This window comes from Ciconia boyciana, chromosome 19, assembly GCF_034638445.1.
Source record: "Ciconia boyciana chromosome 19, ASM3463844v1, whole genome shotgun sequence".
Lineage (NCBI taxonomy): Eukaryota > Metazoa > Chordata > Aves > Ciconiiformes > Ciconiidae > Ciconia > Ciconia boyciana.
Window position 1 is genome coordinate 6,130,034 of NC_132952.1, and position 25,582 is coordinate 6,155,615.

General features: G+C 43.9%; 1 protein-coding gene across 1 annotated transcript; it reads left to right on the forward strand.

Moving 5' to 3' along the window:
- The first annotated feature begins 2,134 nt into the window (after positions 1-2,134).
- Positions 2,135-22,669, forward strand: TTLL10 (tubulin tyrosine ligase like 10). The gene is made up of 12 exons (XM_072884315.1): positions 2,135-2,228; positions 6,327-6,341; positions 6,912-7,077; positions 8,028-8,146; positions 9,371-9,491; positions 10,138-10,223; positions 10,435-10,606; positions 12,623-12,794; positions 14,660-14,800; positions 16,126-16,242; positions 21,730-21,823; positions 22,326-22,669. Exons 1-12 carry the CDS (start codon positions 2,135-2,137, stop codon positions 22,667-22,669), a joined length of 1,641 nt encoding a protein of 546 aa, XP_072740416.1.
- Positions 22,670-25,582: the final 2,913 nt, after the last annotated feature.

Below are 25,582 nucleotides of genomic sequence, written 5' to 3' on the forward strand. Positions count from 1 at the left end.
TTATTTGCTCTACTCGAGTCCTTCAGCCTCACAGGGCAGCGACAAGTAAGTGCTCAACAACACGAGAAGTGAAACTTCGGAGAAGCATTTATCCTGAAATGAAACTACAGGAAGAGGCTGGGATAAGAAACAAGCAAATAGTAGAACGCCAGCAGAAGGGAAGAGCTGCTTTTGGCTGAGGGAAGATTCCTGCTTTTGATGTTCAACGCCACAGCAGGGACAGCTGAAAGGGGAACATAAAACTAAGTATCTCCTCAGCATGATAAGGATTTCTTCATATGTGTTTTCCAGTGACATGCTTGAGCCTTACTCCTTTCCTGACCTGCGCATTTCGAGTGCAGGAGAAAGCACTGCAAGACTGGGCTAGCAAACGCAAACCTACCTGAACACAAAACACCGCTTGCCCCTCCTGTTCCCCACCCCACACGCTCCCTCTCTCTCTCCAGCTCCACCCAGAGCAGCCTTTGCTCCGTGACCCTAACCCCGGTCTAACAAATCCCCACTTTAAAAACTCTTGTCAGTTGTTTCCCTGTCAGGATGCCTCCCAGTCTGAGGGCAAGAGTGTGGGTGGAGGAACAGCTTCGTATTCCCCATCGCTCTTCAGGGGATCTTACCGCTTCACCTCACTGTCTGGCAAAAGCCCTCTGCCAGACTCTTTTGGGTGACAGCTGCTGTGTATTGTGCCAACCCACACTCCTTACCTTCCACTGGAGTCTGAAAGAACCCTTTTTCCCCCTAATCGCCCTTGTGGCTTTGCCAGACTGAGGTTTAGAGAAAGGCAGGTGCCCTGAGGTTCCACAACACCTGCCTTTCTCTAAACCTCAGAATTTTTTTTGAGACAGCTTCTTTTTCTTTAATATGTCATGTCATGGGAAACTGCTTGGGTCTTTGGCCTCCAACTGAAAAAAAAACCACCTCAATTTGAACAAATAGAGTTGAACAGTCAGTCTTTGAGACTTCCATGAGAATGAAATGAGAATTCCAGTCCCACCCAGGTGCCATTATGCAATTAGTACTCAAACTTGCGGATCGGGGAACTGGCACGGTAATGCTTTGCGACACGGCCACAGACACAATGAATCGGTGACACTGATGTGCTTGTCTACCGACTCCAACAAATCATGTTGCGGGAGGACAGTCTTTAACAGGAAATATGCTTTAAATATATCTAATTGTAAACTCAGTAGCTCAATATTATAATTTAGCTTATTGTATTATATCTTCCTACTTAAGAATACTTACAGTAACTAGCACTTTTGCATTAGTCCTTCTTACGGACTTTTATGCTCCATTTATTTGGTGTTCTTAGACTATTTGTTACTTTTGCTTGTAAGTAAAAGTAGCAAATACATATTTCTCTCTCTAATTCTAGCTGATGTTTCAGTTGCCCTATGCTTTCTAAGGTAAGCATCCTTCCTACAAAATAGTTGCAGCCTTGACTCAGAAGAAGTCCTTTTTTATAACTGACTTTTCCCAGCATGAAACTTGCTAAAAATATTCTGCCTACCCTATGTCCAACAATTATTCAGGATTATGGTTTCTGTCTCCAGATAAAATATCTCATTTGTTGTTTTCATATCCATTGCAAAGACAAAAAATGGGTCTCAGCTTTCAAGCTTCCTGAAAAGAAGCCTGTCTTTTATCCCAAGGCTGAACGACTGGAGCCAGATGATGCCATAGACAAAGAATACCAGATATATCTGAAAACAACTCTTGGACACTGCTCCACCATGAGCAGCAGACATAGGGAAAGCACCCAGTTACTTAGAGCAAATTTACAAGGCAACCCAAGACCGACATTGGGTGTTATCAAGGGGAAGGAAGTAGAAAGAGCACAAAGATTAGATACAAAAGCACTCAGATCCCCAGCACAGTCACCAACAAGCTTATCGCTAGAGACCACCCATAAGAAGCTGTAGACAGAAAGTACAGCCTATGTATTCCCAGCTAAACAACCATGTCAAAATAAAGATTCCGAAGAAATGAAAAAACTGCAGAAGATGGGGAAAAATGGCATCTACAACCAACAGAGCAAATGATGACAAAGAGAAAAATACATCTTAGAAACTCATGGTCACTCATGACTCTGGCAAAGTGGCTGACGACGATCTTCCCTTTTGCAGGCTCGGCTGAGATGGCCTTTGTGCCAACCAAGAGGAAAAAGAACATCAAATCCAGGATGCAAGGAAGTAACCAACAACAGGCTGGGTCCTTATCAGCTGACAGAGGTGAATCTTGTATCCTTGGTTTTAGCTATTAATTGTGCCAAGTCCTGTGACCAGGTTCTCAGCTGATGCCAGTATCAAGGGAGTTATATCTTCTTATACTAGCCAAAGTGCTGGCCACTGACTTATGGCATAAATTACAGACACATTGCATGTAATTTACGTGCAATATGTCTGTAATTTTCATTTAAACCCTGTGAAAATACAAGCCCATCCCTTTGCTTCTAAAATAAGTCAAGACAGGAATTATTGATATTGGCTGACATACATAGCTAGGGAAATTAAAATATTTTATACTAACATTTTAAGTGTTTTGTTGAAAACGTGAAGAAAAATACAAGCTATCCATAGCAAGCAGTTCCTCTGAAAAGAAACCATTACTTTTTTATGGGGAGATAATTTGGCTGAAATGCCACAAATCTTTCAATGACAAAACCAACAGTATTATTCTTCTGACATATCCGTTGTTGAACTCATCTCTGTGCATTGACAGTAAAAAATATATTCGTTTCAAATGAAAACCTTTTTAATAGAGAGGTAATCTTTAGGGCAATGCTTAGAAAGATGATTAGATCGTTTAGCTTTCTTAAATGAAAATTTCAGCTAGATTTAAACTCTGGATTCTAGAGAAATCAGTCAGCTACTATTCTGTTAAACCTTCCTTTACATGGGAAAGGAAAAATGGAAGCTCTGTGTTCTAAGCTCTGCTTTATTTTCTTTTGGTAGCAAATGACACAAAGCAGACTGCGTCTCCCTGCCAGTGTGTTTATCCCTGTGTGCACTGAAAGCAGAGCTGAGATTAGATAGGAGCTTCTTACAGAGACACCGCCAACACACCATTCCCAAAGAAATTAATGAGCCGCATTCAAAATTGTCTCAAGCAATGTAATTTACTGGCTGCACCCGGTGTGAAGACAATCTCCATGTGGGCTTTCTGGAAGGGAATCATACTGTGTAATTTCATGCTGCTAGTTTATGTGACGAGTTAGAAGATTATATCCCCAAGGGCTCCCTCCCTCCCCCCCCCCCGCAAGTACCTTTTGGACAGAGAGAGGCTCTTTCACAGGACCACGTAGAACCGAGTTCAGATGCACACACTCAGCCTCTGAAATATTCACTTCTCTCTGCTGATTAGGTCTGCAAGCCAAGCCACTCTGCCTGTTCTTTCTTAAGAATTCAAGTCCCAACAAGCATCTAATCCCACCTCTGATAAACAAGCAAAAAGGCCCTTGCCTGAAATGTATACAATCAGGCAACGGGAATAACCCCCTCCCTCCCTGTCTCTCCTTACCTCTTTAATAATTAGCCATCTAAGGATGCAAAACACACAAACAAATGAAGACTAAGGGGACTCATGCTTAAATAATACATGTCAAAAGATTCAGTGAAATGAAGGTTCATCTTTAACACTGGGAGATTCCATAATTAGACAGAAAAGAAGATAAAAGGCTCCCACCCCCTGGGTCTCTGTATAAAGATTAGAGAGGGAGAGACAAGTACGTGTTCAGACTAATGGAAGAATACCTTACCAGCACTTCAATCATTGCGGGATATTTCATGTGTCCATGTCTCAGGATAAATGGGACTGCTTAAAACTGGTTAATTTCTTAGCAATCCAGGCAAGGAGGGAAGTGATAAAAGAGCCAAAAGCTCTCGCAGGAGGGATGAATGAGCAATTAGATGTTAAAAACAGATAAATAAACATTTACATCCCCATATCAAAGAGTGACAAGAACAGCACTATAACACACCGTGCTAAGGCAGAGGAGAGAGGTCAGCCTCCCTCGTGGAAGATACCAGTAGCTGGAGGGGTGGTACGGCTTTGCGGTACAACCTTTTCATAAAATGCATTGGGTCTAGGAAACGGGCGAGCTGTACTACTTTTCTGCGTGTCTTTTAATTTGCCTGACGCTTATGCATAATGCATTAACCCTGTCTTTGAGCTACGTTCCAACAGTTTGTTCAAAAAATTTGACTGAGTCACTAATGAGAGTCTCTTCTAGAGGCAGACAGAATGTGTTCTGTTTTCGCCTGGTCTGGTGCCGTGATGGCAAAATGAGATAGTGACCAAAGAGCCAGGATCGTTCTCTGCTGGAGAGTCCTCCCCATCGCAAGCGTCCCACCGTCCTGCAAGGAGCAAGCGTAGTCTTGGCTCCGCAGAACCAGTGACAGGCAGCTTGAAATTCACCGTGGAAAAAGCTCGTTTCAGTTGGTTACAAGATATTGCCGAGGCAGTGTTCTCCAGCACGGACGTTGTGCCCTGGCTTGTTTGAACTGGTTGTTTAGTATGTTTTTTTGGTTCATTTTGGTTTTAATTTAAGGAGGAAATTCAAGGCAGGAGTCCAGGGATTAGCACGGATAATGCCGCAGTCTGTAACAACGCTAAGGCTTTTACTGTTAGAACCTTTCAGTGCCAAGTGCTACAGGAAGCAGAAATTTAAAGCAAGTCCCGCCTCAAAGAGTTTGCCATCTCCTTCCTTTAGTCCAAAGCAAACTGAACCAGGTGTGGGAGCCTGCCGGGAAATGCAATAACTGTGGGCACACAGTTCACTGTGGACTGCACCTGTGTTCCTAGGCGGAGTGCAACGAAGACATACAACAAGTGCTTGTAAAATGAGAGATAACAATGTCCAATACCTTTGTGCCACTTCAGTCAAAAGGGTTTTGTCATTGAGATGGAAGTTTTTACTCATGTGATCACAGGATGTACAAATAACGATAAAAGAACAGTCCAAAGAGTAGATAACTCCAGTCTTGTCATCTCCTTGCTTCCTGCTCCCTCCTTCCCTGCTACCACCTCATTCCAGTAGGAAGAGAACTACGCAGAGTGGACTTTTTCTTCTATTCACAGGCTTTACTGTTCCCAAAAGTTTTGTGCATAGCCAAGTTGAAGAGAAACCAGAGGCATAGTTTCTCAGCCCTTGGAAGGATTAAACCTATCTATGTTTTTTGTAGGTTTGGAGCCAGTGATTTGGGTATCAGTATCCCAAATGCTAGCTATATAAGTAGTCAAGAGCTGTTCTGGAAGCAAGTGCCAGACTCACAGTTCCTATAAGTTACCAGCCAAGAAATCAGGCCATGAGCAGAACTCTCTTGCTAAGACCAAGCTAATGGATGATAAATCCAGCAATAGTTTTGAGGCTGATGACATCATTACATCAAATACCACTTCTGATGTACAGTTTGCCCTTTTGAAGTCTTTTACCAGCAACCATATTCAAAATAAAATTTCCCATTAGTGGCCATTCTTTCATTGATATCCAAATGTCATTCAAGTTCCAAACCGATAATATCCTTCATCTCACATTTATGTATTATAATGTCATTGATCTGTTTTGAGAACATTTGAACAACGTGAAGATTGCTCAGATAGACATTGCTCATGTAGCACATTTTTTTCCAACAGTACCACAGTGTATGACAGTCTCGTTGTATCAGGGAAGACCCTGAACAAGTTTTGCTACTTTAGTTAAAAAAAAAATGTTATAAAGCACAGTGTTAGACCTCTTAGCCTGTATCTCTGTCAGGGTGCGATGGTACTTGAGTTGCTTCAGCTGCTTTGAAGCATCTTTATGCTTTAGAACATGACTGGGGACTCCACCAAAGAATTGTCTGTGCCATATGAAGGACACCAGAGACCTGAAGTATGGACAAAGCATGGGGATGGTGGGGAAAAATCACGGAGTCTCATTTTGCCTTGCAAAAGAAAAGCTTTTGCTATGTGTTACACAGGGAAACCTCTTGACAGAGGAAGATCTGGAAGTGATGTTTTCTGTTTAGTTTCTCATTCCTAGAAGGCCAAGAAGTTAAAGTTCTTCACAACTGCTAAAGTTAGATACAAGCTCTGACTTTCTCCTCCACGAATAACCCAGAGGCACTTCCTGGTTAGGCAGATCTCATTAACTTTGTACTGAAAAAAAATTGTTATTCCGTACAAATTCACCAGCTTTTGAGCCCTGGGAGCTGAGAATAAGTAGCAGAACCATTGCAAACCTGGCATGATTAGTTACCAGTTTGAAGCAGGGTGTTTCCCATTCCCACCCCTTCAGTCATTGTCACCACAGTTTACGTGTGCCATTCCACTTTGGGGCTGCCTGTCAGGGGGACCTCAGAGCTGTCACATCCTGGGCTTGTCAAAACTCCTATAGGTTTTAACAGTTGAAAGAACATGTGTTTCAATGTATAGTGTATGGCTAATGCGTTTTAGGAGGCTCTTCTTGCCCTTCCCCCTTTGTACCTCCCACACCTCTCTAGACCTTGCAGGCTGTCGGACTCTCCCATAGCCACCCCCAGCTTTCCATCTGGATAGCCGGAATGATTTGTGCTCAGCTTAGGACAGAACTGAGACCCACCTAGATAAGGTATCTGAGAAAGTCCTGTGAAGCAGAGGCCTGCCCAATAGGAGAATGCCATTTAGCACTGACAGACTAAGGCTGATTGGAATGTTCCCTTCTACTACATATTTTGTTATATTTCCTCTGTTTTTCCACTTAATATACCATGGTACCTGCTACCAGGTTACATTAGCAATGATTTCTGAATTGTTTTAAGACAATGCCCCTAGGGAAGGCTATAAAACCAACTGAAGCAGTCCCTTACCTTATAGAATTTTCTTCTGTAACAGCTGTCTTTCTAGGTGTGGATTTTATGGAGAAATCTGAAGTTTCTCAATTTCCAATTTTGCAGCTACTTCTACCATCTCTGAAGTGGAGCTTGACAAAGCCAAGTTGAATGAGAATAGAACACAGGGTAAGGCTTGTCCTCAAGAAAAACAGCCGGAAGAAGAGATACCAAAAGTGCTAATGGGACCAGGACCATATTTTTATATCAGTGGATCTAATGGAGCTGGGCTGTAAGTAGGTTCTCTCAGCAGACTCATATGAACAGTAGTATGACCATATATGAAGTCATGCAATGTTATCCATTATACATTGGCCTCAAATAATTTTCCTTTGATTTGCTGTCTTTTTGGAGTGGTACACCTGGGGAACTTTTTAAAGATAATTCAAATAATAGAAAGTATCCACTGGAAGGCCACCAGTGGTAAAGTAGCTAACTACTATATCTTTGCAAAGAAACAAAAGACTTCTATTTGTTTAATGAAAGTTTCTCTGTTGGGGCTGTTCAGAAACCCCTTAGCTACACCATGTAGCAAATCTGCTAGCATCATCACTAGAGCTAGGAACCACTGTTGTTGATCACATTCTGTTGTGCTAAATGTAAAACAAGCGAAAAGTAAGAAGAGATTTCTGCCCAAGAAAAATGGTCAGATCAGAAGTTCCATTCATTCCTTTCTGAGTTCTTTCCAGCATACTGATGTTCTTCTCTAGATGTTGTCACCAGCAAGCACCACAGAATCTCTGCTGCAAACAGCACTTTCCTTGCTATGTTTCCGGAGTTTTGTCTACAAACAGCTTTTTCTATCGCTACTTGTCATCTCTCCCTAAACTCCTCAGCAGAGAGGCTCCTTATTAAGACTGGACCCTGAACATTTCTATTCCATGGCTACCAGTTGCATCCTAATTGGAAAAACCCTGCTGAAATGGTACAAGTTCTCATTAGAGCTGCTGAATCACAATGTTCTTCGCATCCTCAGTTACTCCCCCCACTCTCTCAAGTTCAGACTAGCAGATCCACTAGCAGCCAGTCTAATTAATTCCCACCTTATCCCCCACCCAGGGGCTTCTGGGCATGTTAGGTCAGGCTCCCAGAGAAAATTATTAGGAGTTCAAGGGATATGAGCTAACTAAGTATTTGTTAAGAGAAGGGAGGCTACTCTGCTATTTTGTTTTCCATATGCAGTGTGAGCATCTATTGCCAGAGCAGAGGCTGGCAGCGTATCTATGACAACAGAAGAGAGGATTATGCACTGAAATGGTGTGAAATCAAGTGCCGAGAGACCTATTACCATTTCAAAGAAGGTAGAGGTGCCTGTGGGCCTTGAGTGGGAGAGGGTAGTGGGAAAAACTGGAGAATGCTGGACTTGTGACTCCTGGGGGTAGGAGAAACAGGTAACCTCAGCTTCTTGGCAGACCTCAGAGGGGCCATCAGAGCTGGATTGCCATGGTGATTAAAGAAAGGGTTTTAGACAAGAAAATAGCTTTGGGAGAAAAGAGACCATTGAAATGAAATAAGGTCCTCCCTCTTTGGATTTGAGCCCAGGCTGCGACAGGACGGACACAGGACTGCAGCACAGGAACAGTATGCAGCCTGCTCTGGCACCTCTCAAGCATTAGTCTAGGTCTTGCATGCAGAGGGTGCCTCACATTTAGAGATGCTCCCCACAGTGGAGGTGGGGAGAGGAGAAAAGGAAGGAAGGGTGCACTTGAAGACAGAAGTAAGCTCAAGAGGGGTCACCCCACACATCCCAGGCCCAGCTATCTCTGTCTAGGGAGAACAGAGTCACTAAAAGCCAAACTACTCCACTGTATTAGCAAGCAACTGTTTGAATTGTGCTCTGCCCTTCGTCTCATCGGTGCATCCTGACTTCACAGGGCCCAGCCAGCTTTCCCACCAGAAAAGCAAAAAATCAAGGACTCCCACAGCAATGCCTCTGGCTGGCACCCTCAGAGCCGTGCTTTGCATAACAAACACAAAACTCTCTGAGCACAGCCCCTGGGGCAATTCTTTTACTTCTGCGAGCTGGTCAAGACCTGTGCCCTGGCAAGCCTGAGCATCACGGCACAGGGCTGAGGGCTTTCCTGTGGCAGAGGGAGTGTGTTATCGCTTCCCTACCAGTCGCGTACAGCAGCCACCTTTCCCCTCCTGCCAGCTCGGGTGGCAACGTGGTGGCTATTTGTCAGGGTGCACCATTACAGCAGTTGGCCTAATATACAGCGGTGCAGATGGGCTGAAGATGGGCAAATGCAGTTCTGCATTGAAGGGTGTGACGGCAGTGGCACCTTTGGAGTGGGCAAGGGATGCGCTATTTCATGAAGCCCCATCAGGTCGGTCTGTTCTGCTACAAGGTTGGACAGAAACACATCTACAGCAAGTGATTCCACTGCTCTGTGAGTTGTCAGTTGTCACGACTGCCTTAAAGCAGATCGGTGAAAGTCAACAGTGACAAAGTCAGCTTCATCCTGCAGATTCCGCTGCCTGGGACAATGAGGGCAAGCTTTTTTTTTTTTCTTTTCCTCATACAGGTGAACAGCTTCTCTATCAGATTCCCAACAACGGAGTCCTCACCAGTAAGACAGGGCTTTTATGCTGCCTGAGAGAGCAAGAGCGGGTGATGAAAAAGATCAGTAGGAGCTCTAATTCCAAGTAAGGACTCTCGCCTCTTTGAACCTTGACCAGAAACATGCCAACAGAAAGTGAGTGCACATAAACAAAAGACCAGTTTCTTCTGGATGCATAACAGTACAGGATATGAAGTACATGGGGTTTTATTTCTTTCTTGTCATCTAGAAAAATCACTTTTTTTCCAGAAGTACGTACATCAGAGACAGAATTTCTTCTTTTTCTGTGTCTGGAGTAGCAGGAGTGCCAGGTCCCCCAAAGACAACAGTCATGGTAATTCCCCTGTTTTGGGTACATCATCCTACTGGAAATGCCACAACTTCTTGTGCCATAGACACTTAAATATAAGAGAAGCTTATTGCCATTTCTGCTCCTATATTTTTGATCTACCAAAAAACCAAATGGCAATCCTGCACCATGGTTACTGCAGCCATCTCAACTAGTTTTCAAAAAACTGAGCATATGAAGAATGTCTTAAGGCTAACATATATTCTTGAAAGTTTATGGAATGAGGTAGCTCAACAAAAATGTACAGCAAACACACAACTGTCTACAAGCAGGAAACCCCCCCACATTTCTTAAGTTTCTACTTGCAACCATCCTTTCTGAAAGTACCAGAAGAATGGATGTGTTGGATAGGGTTTTCAACTTGTATTTGATTCTCCCATAGGTTACTGAAGATGGAAGAATTCTTCCCAGAATCTTTTCGCCTGGACTTAAAAGATGAGAGAAATGCCTTTTTTGAGCTTTACAAAGGTGAACTGTCTTAATCATGGTGGCAAGCAATTTAAATAGCTATGTGATCCTCTAAAATGTTCATAAAAGTATACACTAATACCAATTGATATCTATCTGCTTGTGTATGTATATGCACAAACATACATTCAAGTGAGCAGTTTTCAGAGCCCACTAATGGGCACATCGGTGTTTCGTACCACGTACATTAATAGACTCATTCTCTCTGCAGAAGAACAGATTTGGATCTGCAAACCAAGTTGCTCTAACCAAGGTCGAGGAATTTTCCTGCTTAAAAATCCAGCTGCTGTCAACAGCCTTCAAGCCAAGCTCCGCAGCACTGAGGAATACCCACGCAATAAGAGGGTGCCATACAAGTCTCCCCAGGCAAGAATAGTGCAAAGGTAGAGACTGAAGCCTGGCACTTCATGTGTGAGTAGTGTGCTAGATTAAGCACGCTGGCCTTGGAGAGTTAAATTGTTCCATAGGCATTTAATAGGGTTACACCACATCTCATCAACCTATGAGATTTCATTTTGTGAGAGAGAGGCTATTTCTCTGGTTAGTCCGTCTTGCATCCGCACTTCAGTCATTTCAAGGTAGATCTTTGTCATCAGAAAGATTCGAGTTTGCCTTTGTCTGGAAATTTAAGAATTACTTCAAAAGGCCAGCTGCTACAGTTCTGTACATGAATGCTATACATAAAGCCTTGTGCAAAGCAATTTAAATTAGGTATTATCCCAACGTCTCAGACAAAGCTAGCATTTTACAAATCGTACAGGTACAACATCTGTTCCATGCAATCTAATAAAGCCTTCCAAATATCTTCTTAACTCTGCCTTGATGCTGCAAAAGTCTATACCTCAGTCAACAGGCAGTGGCTATCAGTCACTAAAATTTTGGGTTAGGGTTGTTTTATTTTTTATTCTTTGCATGAATAAAAGAACCGTGAAGGTTCTTCTTTGTAGAATATATACCCCCTCAGCCCCTGCTAGAATGGCTGAGAGCTTAGAGAGCTAGAACGACTACAAAACTCTAGTTTTGTAGAGTAGCAGAACAGCAGAAAAAGGAAGGGAAAAATAAGGCAGCAGAAGTCATGAGAACAGTTTCAGCTACTGCATGTTACTTGCTTACTCTTACACAACTCACCTGACTTCCCTTTGCCTCAGTGTCCCTCCCTCAGTTGAGGAATGCATTATAATTAAATCACTTCAGTGCTTTGAGATGAGTGAATAAAACTTTCAAAGGGAAATGCAAAAAAGATGTTTTCATTATTTACCCTAGGAGCTGCAGTTCCCAGATGCCTTTGATGCTGCCTTTGGCGTGCACAGCTGGGCATACAGGGCACTCTGAACTTCAAGGTGCCCATACATGCATGACATTGCCTGGCATTGTCATGACATGCCAGCAATGACAATGTGATACACTCGTGACAACGCTGTAGCGTTGGCATGGCAAAAGCACATTTTGCCATGTAGTGACCGCTGCATGTCCTGGCAAAGTGATGATACCGATTCCTCACACTGACCCTGCGCCACTTCCCCGACATGCTGCTATCATGGCTTGGCGTCTGTCTTGCGAGAGAGCACAGCACCCAGCAACCTTTCCAAGAGCTGCCCTAGCCAAAGCAAGCAATATTCTCTGTTTACGTTCATACAAACATTTCTTTTCATATCAAAGGAATGGTTGGCCTCATTGAAAAGGGTAGGAGAGCTTTGTAAAATGGTAAACTGGAATGGTGATCTCACAGGCTTTCTGCAATGGGCTGGACTGTGTTTATGCAGCAGCCAGTATACGGAGCAAAACAACAACTGCCTGACAAAATTAGACCAAGGGCCTTAGTTAGACCAATATGTGGTCTCTGACGTGGACAAGCAGCAGTGCCAGGGGAAGAAGTGGCTGGACCCTATCTTAGATCTCATCCTGATTTCTATTAGTGAGGAATGGCTTATGCTCTGAAGAAGGAGGCTCCATATTCCTTTGAAAACTGCTGTTAGCATTGATTGTTTTAACAGCATATCCTTGTTATTTATGTAGACATCCAGCAACCTTTGATGATAAAGGGAAACAATTCCCAGATTACATCACTCTGCCAATAAAAGCAGCGGTGCTGTATGAAGGACTCTTTGTGTTCGGACGTAAACTTTGTATATTCTCCAGTAAATATTAGTAAATCTTTAATTACCTCCTGAAACTCGGCACAGCTTCTAGTCCTCTTGAAAGGAGCTGTTCTTGGCATTTCTAACCTCTCCTACCAGCGCCCTCTCCCGCCATTCACCTTAAAACCAGTGCTGACAAAGGGACAAACAGGTTAGTGCTGGGGTGTGAAATGAACTGGCTGTGGGGTTTTGTGTGAGCCTCGAATTGCCATGTATTATGGCTACTTGTTGGTGACGTGTGTTGAAATACTGCTCTGACAGGTATATTCACCAGCCGCTGCTCCTGGAAGGGAAGAAGTTTGATGTCCGGTCTTACCTCCTCATTGCCTGCACAGCACCATACGTGTTATTTTTTGCCCAGGGTTATGTCCGCTTGACCTGTGTCAGTTATGATGCCGCTTCTGATGATCTGACTGTTCATCTGACCAACCAGGTAAACTAAGTGCACTTCGTTCAGAAGAAGGGGAGGGTGTGGTTGACAGAGATGGGAAGCAAAAAAGACTTTTGAAAGGCTAGAAATAAATGCCTCGTGCATGCAAAAATCCATGCACCCAGGAAACGGACGTAGGCTTATGGTCAGGCATGGCAACAAGGCTGAAGAGAAGCAGCACCGGATAAGGTTCCGTTCTCTGCCATGGACCAGTTCTCTCTTAACCTGACAATTTCTTTCCCTGGACCTCTTTTTCCTGCCATTATTCTCTCATGTATCTGCAGACCGTAAGCTTCTTAGGGCAAGAAGCCTTTGATTGCAGCTATCGAGCACAAAGGAGCCTTAATCTTGGCTATGGATTTTGCTGATTCTGTTGTGCTTAAACACAATAATTATAATGATGGAAGATGCAGATGTGTTCTTCAAGAGCCATGATTCTTAAATCTTCGCCTTTGCTTGTTTTGCTTCTCACATGAGAGCTGTAACAGAACAAGACTGTTCTGGCTTGTACCTCCATACATCTCTTGTCACACAAAAGAGAAGCCTGCCTTGCTCAGATCTACCTGTGTTTTTGCTTCAAATGAGGCCCTTCAGTAGTTAGAACTGGCCCCGATGAAAGAGAACTAAAAGAGTCGGAAGGAAGAAAACCGTTTGCTTTTAAAGCCCTTCTCTCCTCCCAGTGTCATGCTGTGTTCTGAGAACTAGCAAAATACACATTGGAGAGGTATCAGACAAGCCCACTTCAGTTGGAGTTTTACGGTTCCTGTAGAAGTGCAGACCAGGACAGCAGATTATAGCTGCTTCCTGCAATTTATGCTATTATCAGTATGCCACTTGTTTTCCTGGAATAGTTTGTTTGCTCAGCTAGAGAGCTATCCACACGGGAATTCAGGTGCTCGGGTAGGATCCCATGGCACAAGTGATATTAAACAAAGGACAGGTGTTTATTAGCAGAACATAAATTATCTGGGTTCCTGCTGGGAGGAGGGAAACAAAATTTACAGGAGCGGCTGGTAATAGGCCAGACTTCTTCAAATTACAGTTGATTCTGCTCTCATTCCCATCCTACCCTTTCATCCCACCTGGAATCAGTCATTTTCCTACTGTATTTCCAAAAGACAAAAGGCAGCAGAGACAGCATCACTAACCAGAAGCTTTGCAGCCCTGCAGTGACCGTCCCACAGATGGAGTTGCAGCCAAGCCCAGCTGTTTCCCAGGGAAAGGGGACTTGCCTTTGATTGAACAATGTAAATAGCCCATTATTGATAAACTCCAGCTGATGCAGGGATTAATGGGACAGAGGAAGAGAGAAGCCCTCACCTTGGTTTCCTCTGGGGACACATCCATACATCTCTCCCAGATGTACTCTCCTCTAGGAGAGTACCAGGCAGATAGACACCGGAACCAGATTCAGTCCAAAGAATATCATGACTATGACTTGAAAGCACCTCTCCTTGTCTGCCAGCCACTGGTCCGGACATATCATACATACATACACACACAGAGAGAAAACACCGCTTTGACAGAGACTTTGGGTAATTGTCTCTCCAATGTCCATGTTTCTCCAATGTCCAATGTCCATGTCTCTCCAATGTCTCTCCAATTGTCTCTACAATGTCCACCTGGGTCAGGCACATTTCTGCCTGTGGCAGTGTGGTACAATGGGACTCAGCACACTGGCTCAGGTTTAGCTCTGCTAGTGAGGCTCTATTCCCTCCACCTCTATAAATTGATCCTGGGGTTCTTCCCAACTCCAGATGCCTGGAACAACTCAGGGTAGTTGGATGTCTGCCATGCAAACCGGTTCCCAGTTGCTCTTCACTGCCAGAAATCTAATCCTCCCTTTGCTCTGTTGCCCCACTTCTCAGTACATGCAGAAGAAGAACTCCCTGTACAGCCAGCTGAAAGATGAGACAGTTTGGCGGATGGAGCACTTCAACAGCTACGTTAATGAGAAGTTCAGAAAAACCAATGGCCTCCCCAAAGACTGGGTTTTCACTGTGTTTACTGTAAGTGCAAGCGAGTGTATGGTGTGCTAGTCTGCCTAATTAGGGTGACAGAAATAGGGAGAAAACCCATCGGTTCACTGGAGCCCCCAGGGAAACACGTACACTGAGTGAGAAGGTATTGATGGTCCCACGGTAACCATTTATCTGCAGATGCTAAACACAGGAGTGAAGACACAAAGAGTTTAGTTTTAATAAAATGGGTAAACTGCTGAGAAAGAGAGCGTGAATGTAAGTGCTAGCTATAAAAATGCAATTATGGTCTTCACGTTCCTGGCCCAATGCTGTGGTCTTGCATTAAAAAGTAAAGTACACATTAGAGAGCTCTCCAGCCTGACAGGTCTTAGCCTGAAAAGGGACTACACTTTCAGTGGTCTCTTTCTTGTCTGGCTTGGTCTCACCCTTCACTTTCCATATGATTTTGCCACATGAAAATCATGTCAGGGCCTTAGATCTTCTTTTATCATGGAGGAGAGATACAAAGACTCAACTGGCTTGATTTCTTACCATCTTCCTATCTCACTGAAGAAATAAAGTGAAGAAATTATGTGAGTCCCCGAGACATCATTTCAACAGCCTGAGTCTAATGATGCATCAGTTCTCTACATGACTTGCTGGGGTGAAAATGAAAAGAGCAGCGGACACAGCTTTCTCAGGTTAATTTTGGAAATGCTGTAGTTTAAAGCCAAGTACAAAGAAAATTAAAATGTTAAGAACTTTGTTAAAATATGTTTTTGTTTAGAAAAACAGCTCAGAAGCAAATCTAGTTGAATTTGCCAAGTTTCTCAGGGGATCAGAAAATTTTCAGCCAACGTTATGGTATCTCTCTTCATGCAGAAATTCCCCACTGTGCATTTCAACTCCAAATTGAATTAAACTTAGCATCACCTACTGCAAGTTGCTGTAGCTCACCAGGCTTCTTTAAAACACTATGTCCAGCACAACTGTGAGGGGGTTGTGAGTCATCACTGTCCGAAACGGCTATGTTCAGCTCACATCCAGGTACCCCCATAGGAGTAAATGAAAGAACACCACTAAAAATTCTGCAGACACCCCATTCTGAGTAAGGGACAAGGGCCAAGATTCCTTCACGCACCACCGCAGCAGTCTGGAGAACCAAGTTCAAGAGGGGGTTTCGATCAACTCAAAGTGGACAGACATACGGTCTGCAAAATGCAACATCCTTCCAAGTCTAGAGAGGAGCTCTGCTGGAGGCAGGCGAAGAAAAAACATCCCTAAACCAAGAGGGCACCTATGACTTAGAGTGACTGCCATGCCCTTGGCATTCACAATGACCAGTTACCATCGGTCCCTGTCTTCTGTTTCAGAAAAGGATGCAGCAGATCATGTTGCAGTGCTTCCTGGCAGCCAAGTGCAAACTGGATCGTAAACTGGGCTACTTTGATCTCATCGGCTGTGACTTTTTAATTGATGAAAACTTTAAGGTACAAATACAATATTGTCAAATACTAAGTATGATATTGGCCAGATGTCTAATGCCAGCAGTATAGCACGGTTGACACAGGCTCTGGTGCTAGGAATTACATAGAGCATTCAGTCAGCTATGAAGTGCAGGATTCCTTTTTTTCTCCAGTTCCATTGTCCCGCATCAAGCCATGGCACCTGTATTGCCTGCACATTTACTGCACAGAGAAACCCTGGCATTAACAGCTCAGGATGGGAAGAAAAGTACTTACTGCAGCTGAAACTGCCCTGTGCAGAATTTTCACAGGGAACTGGAGTTCATAGTGAAAAGTATGGGAATTTTAATGCCCACTCACTTTTTCCTTTCTCCAGACACCAAACATGCCAGATGATCAGCCAGCATAAATCAGTGTGTAATGACTCTAACATCACATTATATAGAAGTATACCGATTTACACTAGCTGAGTTTCTGTCAAAGGCAGCGAAGAACTCACCCTCACCATACTGAAGAATCAGTTGCTATCAATTCAGATGTCAGCATCTCCATGTTCACTGTAGGTTCACCACTGAGCAGTAGGTCAGCCCACTGAGTCTATAAAATCTGCTAGAATTACAATTCAAACTTGTAAAAAGCAAATGAAACACAGAGAAGAAAAGCCAGAAGAAAGGGAAAGGGAAATGTTAAATACAGTGATTGAGGTGCTTTCAGTGCAGCACAGTCCTTCAAAACCACCTGGCCTAAACATAACAGAAAGCCATCTGGTAGATTCTGCTGTTGCTAAAGCAGAACGGACTCAAACATATTCCAGCAAAGGGCAGTGGGAACAGCAAACGCTATGAAAGAACAGAATTAATGTATGCAGCAGTGGGTAAGGCGCCCGAACAATAGACTCCTTTGTACAGGAAGTCAATGGCAAGGGAGAGTAAATGGCAAAGAGAGAGAAGCTGGTGCTTCTCAAATTTCAGTGGGAATTGTCTTTTGCAACGTTGGCATGCAAAGCCCTGGCTGTGTAAACTTTAAGTAGAATAGAAGATCCAGTATCACTCTATTGTGGCAATTCCTACTTGGCTAGTTAAAACCTTCAGTGTTTAAAGACCATTACGTCCCCAGATATTTTACATATGGAGAGATAAACAAAATCTGTTTCTTGACAGGTATTATCTGTAAGAATGATGAGGATTTCTGGACACTTAGTGGTGGCAGAGTCAGTTGGAACCTGGAACTTCCCTTTGAGAGCAAGCAATGTGGAAATTTAGGCATTTATTTACAGAATCACAGAATCGTATAGGTTGGAAAAGACCTTTAAGATCATCGAGTCCAACCATACACCTAACACTGCCAAGCCCCCCACTACACCATGTCCCTAAGCACCTCATCCAAACGGCTTTTAAATCCCTCCAGGGATGGCGACTCAACCCCTTCCCTGGGCAGCCTGTCCCAATGCTGGACAACCCTTTCGGTGAAGTAAAATTTCCTAATATCCAGTCTAAACCTCCCCTGGCGCAACTTGAGGCCATCTCCTCTCGTCCTGTCACTTGTGACCTGGGAGAAGAGACCGACCCCACCTCTCTCCAGCCTCCTTTCAGGCAGTTGTAGAGAGCGATGAGGTCTCCCCTCTTAGCTCCTTTTCTCCAGGCTGAACAACCCCAGGTCCCTCAGCCGCTCCCCATCAGCCTTGTGCTCCAGACCCTTCCCCAGCTCCGTTGCCCTTCTTTGGCACAGGTTTGTCCATGTTTTCTTGCCCTTGCTGGGGAGCAACAAACCTACTTTTTTGCTGGTGCAGTGCTGCATGGAGACACCTGTACATGGCCTGCAGAGGCAGTGCACAACAGCCGGATGCAGGACTGACAGCTTCAGCCCACAGCTAACACTGGTCGGTGCAGCAAACTCCCAGTTTTCTGTGGACTGACATGACAATTCCTGGTCTGACATCCTGTCCTCTCCACCTGTAACACACAACCTTATTCTCTCTGTCATCCTATGTCATGACACGTGTAGAATCTGCTTTATACTGATTTAACATGGTCTTTATGTTCAGTCCTACAGCTTACCATGCCTTTCCCTCTTCCTTATTTGTCTGAGATATAAATGCCCCCAGCATCGTTCCTAATAATTATTGAAGGCCCTGCAGCATCCCGATTCAGTCTTTGGAAGGTGTTTTTCCTGCCTCAGAGTTCTTAGAAGCACAGACTATGAAAGCAGGGCCTGCTGAGAAACCACAGCTTTCTGTAGAGCTTTGCATATTCATGTGTAAGCTGAGAAAAGAATGAAGTACTTTAAGAGGAGAGGGAGCAAAAGTGACGGATGTGGTTTTGCTGTTGTTGGCTTTTTTCCTACTGTTTTCTGGAGCTTCCTTGTGCCGCATTGTAAATGCCTGAGTCACTAGACAGCTTAGGACAGTGTCATTTAAATGCTCAAGGAACCTGTTTTCAGAAAGCGCTGCATGAGCCTTGCAAAAGGGCTTCTCTTCAGAGGTACGCTGGGAAGACAGATGTGTAAATTTTTTATCAGCCATGAAGGGATTCAGCTATCTATCAGTAGAGAACAGAATGAACATAGATAAGCCATTTGCCAATTTGTGATAGATGCACATAAATGAAGATAACACTTAAATCCCTAGCTAAAGCAGGGACGGTTCCTTTGATTTGAATGCCAGAGCTTTTCATTCACCCTGGGAGTACGAGGTGCCACATGGATACTGTAGACTTGGTTGTGCCCACTGCAGGTCACGATGATTTAAAAAATCTGACAAAAGCTTCTTAAGACTGTGGAAAACAGAACCCCACGGCCTTAGCCTGTGGTCTCCACTACTGCTAAGCGGGTCCCTTTCTGGGTCGGCAACATCTGAGCAGCCCTTCCAGTGCTTGGGTTGTGACTGTGCCTGTGGCTTCAGCTATGTCCACACAGGATACAGGACAAGTTATTTTATTCCTATTTCTGACTGGTATTTCTATGGTTGGACTTGATGATCTTAAAGGTCTTTTCCAACCTAAATGATTCAATGATTCTATGATTCAGTGCTACTTAAAGCTCCAGCCAGAGGTCAGGCTCCCTGGACATCTGCTGCTACACAAATGCAGGACAAGACAGCCCTGCCGTGGATAGCTTTGGGCTTTGAAGCATGTTACAGCCATCCTCTCTAAGAACAAGTTCTGATGTAGAGAGATATATACATTCCCATTCAGTCTTGGCTGTCAAGTCACTTGGAGCCTCTGGGAGCATGGACCCATGTCCTCTCCCTCCCCGAGACCCCAGCAGGATGTTTAGCTTCCACCTGGCGAGCTCCAGCAAAGACCCACACGTTAAATAAACTAAATGGTTTTTGATCAGAAACAGAACAAAACTGGCTCAATCATGCATTTCCTGCACACCAAAAAGGCTTACCTCTGCCCATGTCGGCAGGGAAAGGACCCTTGAGACAGGTCTTACGCTGTCTGTTAGCCACCATGTCAACACATGGCAGAGCCTAGTCTCATCATCCAATGCTCCTTTGAAAGACATTGAACTGCTGCTGTAAGGACGGTTCTACAGCAATGAGACTACAATAGTAATCAAACTAGATGAAAATAAGAAGTATTCAGCAGATGCTAATACTGCATTTAGCACTATACAAAGAACGAGACCTTGGATCCTGATGTAATGCAGGATCTGCTTGCAGTCGGCATGCTGTTCAAGAACCTATGGAAAAATCCTACAATTTAAAGTTTTTAAGCCTACCTGTGATGTCTTGACAGAGCAAGTTTAAGATGTGACAGAACATGGAGCTGTACTGGCAGGCTGCAGGGAGCAGTGACCTCTTCATCCCCAAGAAACATCCAGAGCAGCACTTCTGACCAAAGCCACAGGGCACTCATTAGTGTTCTCACCACTCGAAAAGCCTAAAGAAAAAGGATAGTCTATGGTTAGGAAGTCAAGGACAGACATTCTGGGTTTTGGTTTCCTTTCTTTGTCATATGTTTGTTAGGAAATTTTGAGCAAGGCACCTGCATGCCAGATGCCGGGAGAAGCACAGGAATTTCATTCTACATGAAATTCCCATGAAATTATGGATAGTCACACAGATATGGTGAATCTTGGCCTTATTCTCTCTGCTCTTCCGGACATAGAACAAAGGGCGTTTATTAATTACCCTGGTTGTTGAGAGGTTAAGAGCATTTAAAAACTGTGAGACATTCAGATAGTACAGTAATGGGGAACGTAGAAGATGAACAGCATGATAGATGTCACAGAGAACTTTCTTCCTCCTGTTTGTCAGGTTTATTTGTTTCAAAGGAGAAGAAACCAAAATCTAATCAAGACCATTATGAAGGTTCATTGAGTTTGTCTGTCAGCACAACATCTTACGAACTTTTAATAGGAAAAAGAACACTTACTCAGGAGTTTGCCAAGAAAAATTTATGTAACTTAGGTGCCCTCTGTTGGCATCTGCAAAGCAGGTTCTTTTGAGCAGCTGTTCCAGTTCTCCTCTGAAAAAGAAAAAAAAAGACATAAAGACATTTCACTGCCCTCACTTACCATTCTTTTCATTTGTTTAATAAAGTATTTCAAAGAAGTTAAAATGATTGTTGTATTTTATTCTCAGCAAAATAAAGTGCCAAAGTGAAGGCTATCATGTTGCCAAAATCTACCGAACACTTAGACTTCACTTCACAGGTACTTGCAAGCAAACTCATTGCTGCTTCAGGAAAAAAAAAAAAATTGTATCAATTAAAAGGGAGTAAAATTCTCCTGGGGTTGTTACATGATTAAATATCCTTCCTTACAAAATGCTGAATAGTTCCTACGTGTGTTATATACAAGATGCAGCACCATATGGTGGAGGCAGGAAGTGAACAGATGAGTTTCTCTCACTATAGGGAAAAGAAATAGTAAACAGAATTACATGCAAGTCAGTTGTTTGGTTTCACACAGATTTGTAACTGGACCATCACATTCTGCAGCTTGTAGCTTCAGACCTTGGCATTTCAAAGGGAAATGGAGATAAGACTAGTATAGATATGTAAAATCAGTATCTTACATGGCTTCTACCTGAAACTAAAGCTTACCCAGGAAAACAAGGCCAAGGGTTCATTGAAAACTCAGTGCCGTGTTTGCTTAGTTTTGATCCTATGTCCACCTCAAATCAAACTGATTCCTAGATTCCTTGTAACTTTCTTTCATGGTATCCAAAAAACTCAAGTAGAAATTGTTATGGAAACTGGTATGTTAAAAAACACAGTGCCTTTAGATACCTATAGAGCAAGAGTTAATCTAAAGAGCATCAGCTGGAGACACAAAATAACATGTAGTGTTGTTCTCAAGTACGTAAATGTATGCAAAAAGGGATTTTGTTTAATTCATCCAGTTCTTATGAAAATTCTGTCCTGCCTGCATTCTGTTATGGGATTTTGTTGGGATTTATTAGTACTCTTACCTCTCAAGGTGTTCACTAAGTCAGGGAAAGGGCATTGCTCTGACTCTAAGGAGATCCAGCCTAGTTTCCTGATTGGCATTCATCTCTTCTAGGTCTGGCTTCTGGAGATGAATGCAAACCCAGCATTGCATACCAACTGCAAAGTCTTGAGAGACATCATCCCACCTATAGTTTACGAGAGTCTTGGTAAGTGAATGTCGTGGTTTAACCCCAGCTGAAAACTCAGCCCTCCCCAGCCGCTCGCTCACTCCCCCCCCGTGGGACAGGGGAGAGAATGGGAAGAGTAAAAGTGAGGAAACGCGTGGGTTGAGATAAAGACAGTTCAATAGGGAAAGCAAAAGCCACATGCACAAGCAAAGCAAAGCAAGGCATTCCTTCACCCCTTCCCATGGGCAGGCAGGGGTTCAGCCATCTCCAGGACAGCAGGGCTCCATCACGCGTAACGGTGACTTGGGAAGACAAACGCCATCACTCCGAACGTCCCCTCCTTCCTTCTCCTTCCCCAGCTTTATATGCTGAGCACGACGCCCTATGGTATGGAATGTCCCTTTGGGCAGTTGGGGTCAGCTGTCCCGGCTGTTCCCCCTCCCAGCTTCTTGTGCCCCCCAGCCCACTCGCTGGTGACAGCTTGGGTGCCTTTTAGCATCAGAGTGTTGAGACCATCTCCTAACTGCATCTTCTTTTCCAGATTTGGTTCTCGAGGTTTTCAACAAGCGCCTCAAAGGCCAGAGTGTTTTGCCTTTAGAGACACTCCGCCATTTTGTGCTTCTCTATCATGAGGATGCTGCAGACCTTGGCCAGAAAGAACCCTCGAAGCTCAGAACTGGCCTGTGTACAGGCCGATTTCTGCGGCCACAAACAGGCAGTACCAGCCACTTCGGTCAGAGCCCTGCCAAAGTGCTGAAGAACTCTTCCAAGAAGCTTGGTTGCTCTAGAAAAAAGGTTGCCTTGTCGCCCGGAAAGAATTGTCAACAAACTGTCCTACCTGTACCACACGTGCAGCTCTTCGACCATCATGGAAAAACGCTCTGAACCATTACAGAGCAAGACAGCTTTCACAAGTTCAGAAGACATAAAACGAAAATAAAAGCTAAACTTGTATGTGCTGTGCATGTCCAGCTCATTTTCACCTTATATAATCTACTTCAACTGGAAAACAAAAAAAACCCCAGTCACTATTTCTATAAGTTCTTAGTTCTTCTGCGGAAAGCTATACTTTAACCAGCCAGCCAGAAATTATAGGAAAGTTACAGAAAATGAGACAACTGTTACCACTTAAAACTCGTCCCTTTTAAAAACAATGTTGATCTGACCGGTGCAATCCAGAAACAGGCCAAACTTTTTACATACAAAGTCCTTATACAAAAAGGCAAGGAGAGAAGCTGCAAAGACTAAACCTAAGGCTTAACCGTGGAAATCCCCCAGTTTGTCCCATCATTTGTAGCTGTATGTCTGGCTCCCTCACTCCTTAGATCCTCCGTGCCTTGCATATTTAGCCTTCTTATATTAAGACTCTCTTTCACTTTTCATTTGGTTGAGGTGACAGCCAAGCAGCAGCACATACTTATCGCATCAGGCCACCATCTCAGCAGGAAACAATGACGCTTGGGGGACCAAGGAGACGGGGAGGAAGGGAGAGAGGTTTAAAACCAACAGGAAATGCTTTTACATCTCAGACGCTGCTGCTTCTAACCCAAGATGAATGTCAATGAGCAGTAAGTTGAAGGGTACGTGCGTCTTTCCTTCCCCTCCTGCGCTTACTCTAATTGACGGTAGTTCAAGCACATTCATGCGATCCTGGGACTGCAGCATCAGTTTGAAGCAAGTGTCTGCGGCCGGGGAGCCGGTGACCAAGCATGGGATGCTGCAGCCTGAGTGCCCGGCAGGCTGGGTCTGCAGGAACAGGCCAGGATGAGGTGGAGCTACTGAAGACAGGCAGGACCAGGTAGGCAGCAATTTTGGGGGCACATGAAAAAAGCCAATCATCAGCTCCACTCAAACAGAAAGACATTTGGTGCTTGAGACTGAAACTCACTGGTTGTATTTGCTTTCCAAATATGACTCCCTTAAAGGAAAAGCTTTCTCTGCTTCCCTTTTTCTAGCCAGAATTTACAGTAACGCTATGCGTCAGATTCGTTTAATCTTCTAACTAGAGCCTGCTTACTTCTCCTCAATATGTCCCCTCAGATGTCGCAGTCTTATCTTAAAAGATAGAGGGTCAGCATTTGAGAAACTGAAGGTGGAAACATTCCTTCCTGCCATGGACGTAACTCTCTCTGTTTTGGGCGGGCAATCACAACTAACTCCTGGGGCTCTGCCAAGCCCTGCTCATGTTTTGTCAAAAATGCATGTTTTCAGTCAGACTGTCACATGTCAGAGACAGATCGGAGGCCTGAAAAGAAGCTCAGGAGGCTTTTAGTCCTGCTTCTACCTCTGGAGCAGCCTCGGCTCTTCCTAAATCTTGCTTGACAGACACTTGTCTAACCTGTCCTTGAAAACCTCCAGTGATGAAGGTTCTGCAATGTCCCAGGGAAGCCATTGTTTCTTCCTAGTAGCTAAGCTTTAACGCAGGTAAGGCCATTGTCTCTATCTCACGCACCACAGACAAAAAGAAAAAATTGTTCCCCTCCTCTTCCTAGTGGCCTTCTACACATGTGAAGGCTGTTACCGTACCACCTCGGTATTCTTTACCTTAGGCCAAGTGTTGAGCTACATTATACATTTCCTTCCATAATTTCACCATATTACAAGAAACGGTGTTATTCCTTCCTTGTCCATTAAGGCAGGCACGCTGAGAGCGCCTACACTCTTTTCTATGTAATGCCAGTGGAAAATTAGGAGTCTAAGTGCTCTGTTGAATTTAGGACCTAGTCTCTGCTTAATGGGAGGGGACATTTAGTGGTATGTTCCCCAAAAGTTCAGGTGTGTTATTCCCTGACATGCCTGCTTTCTGATTCTGCATCTGCTGCATTTTTTTTTTCCTAGAGTTCACTGAGCTATTACCAATCAATATTCCTGTCGAAAATAGCATATTCTAAAATACACCAAACGTATGCCAGAAATCCAGAAATTTGTTTGCTCACTGAGCATTAGTCTCTCTCTCTCTCTTTTAAAAAATGCAACACATGTAAGTGCTTTTCTATGCCTTTCCATATTCTCTTCCATTTCAGCATGTGGTCCAACTCAGAAGGCCAGAGTGAGGCATCCCTCCATCCTAAGGACCCTGCAATCCTAGCAGAAACAGAAGATGTGAGTATGAGCAGGGTCATGCAAGCAAAGCTTTCTCTCTAGAATCAAGGAAGAAATCAGAGGCCTGTTTATCTCACCCACCACGGCATTATCCCCATGCAGTATCCCATTACAATAAAGTGCCAGAGGCTATGACGTGCCCTTTGTTTTGAAGGCAAGCAACCAACAGTTCTCTCTGTTTTGAGGCCCAGGTATAGGTTTTCCAGCTTTTGTTCTACAAATTCACATGCAAGAAAGCTTGTCATCACAAGTCAGTTTTGGATTTTTTTTCCTGGGACCATGTTTTATCACCAGTGCTGAGAGAAGATGCTCAGAGGGAGGGGAAGTGATTTATGCAAATTCATATATATGGTCAACATCCAAATCTCCTAGGGCCTGGGCTGCAAAACCACCCCTTCTCTCTTTTAGCTAGTGTTATAAATCATTACTATTTGGTTCTCGTTTCCATTTTTCCACCTCTGCTTATCTGACTTTACCGGATATTCGCAGTAAGATTACCAGAAGAAATGCACGCTACTGTTTGTTTGTTTCAGACAGACACACTGTGGGGAAGAACACGGGAGGAACTAGTGAACTTGCTGATCACGCAGCCTATCAGCGGCTGGGAAGGGATGAACATCCACTCTCTTGGGGAAATTATTTGGTCCTCCCTGGTTTTTCTGAGAAGTTATCGCATGGAGGTAATAATCCTCTTAC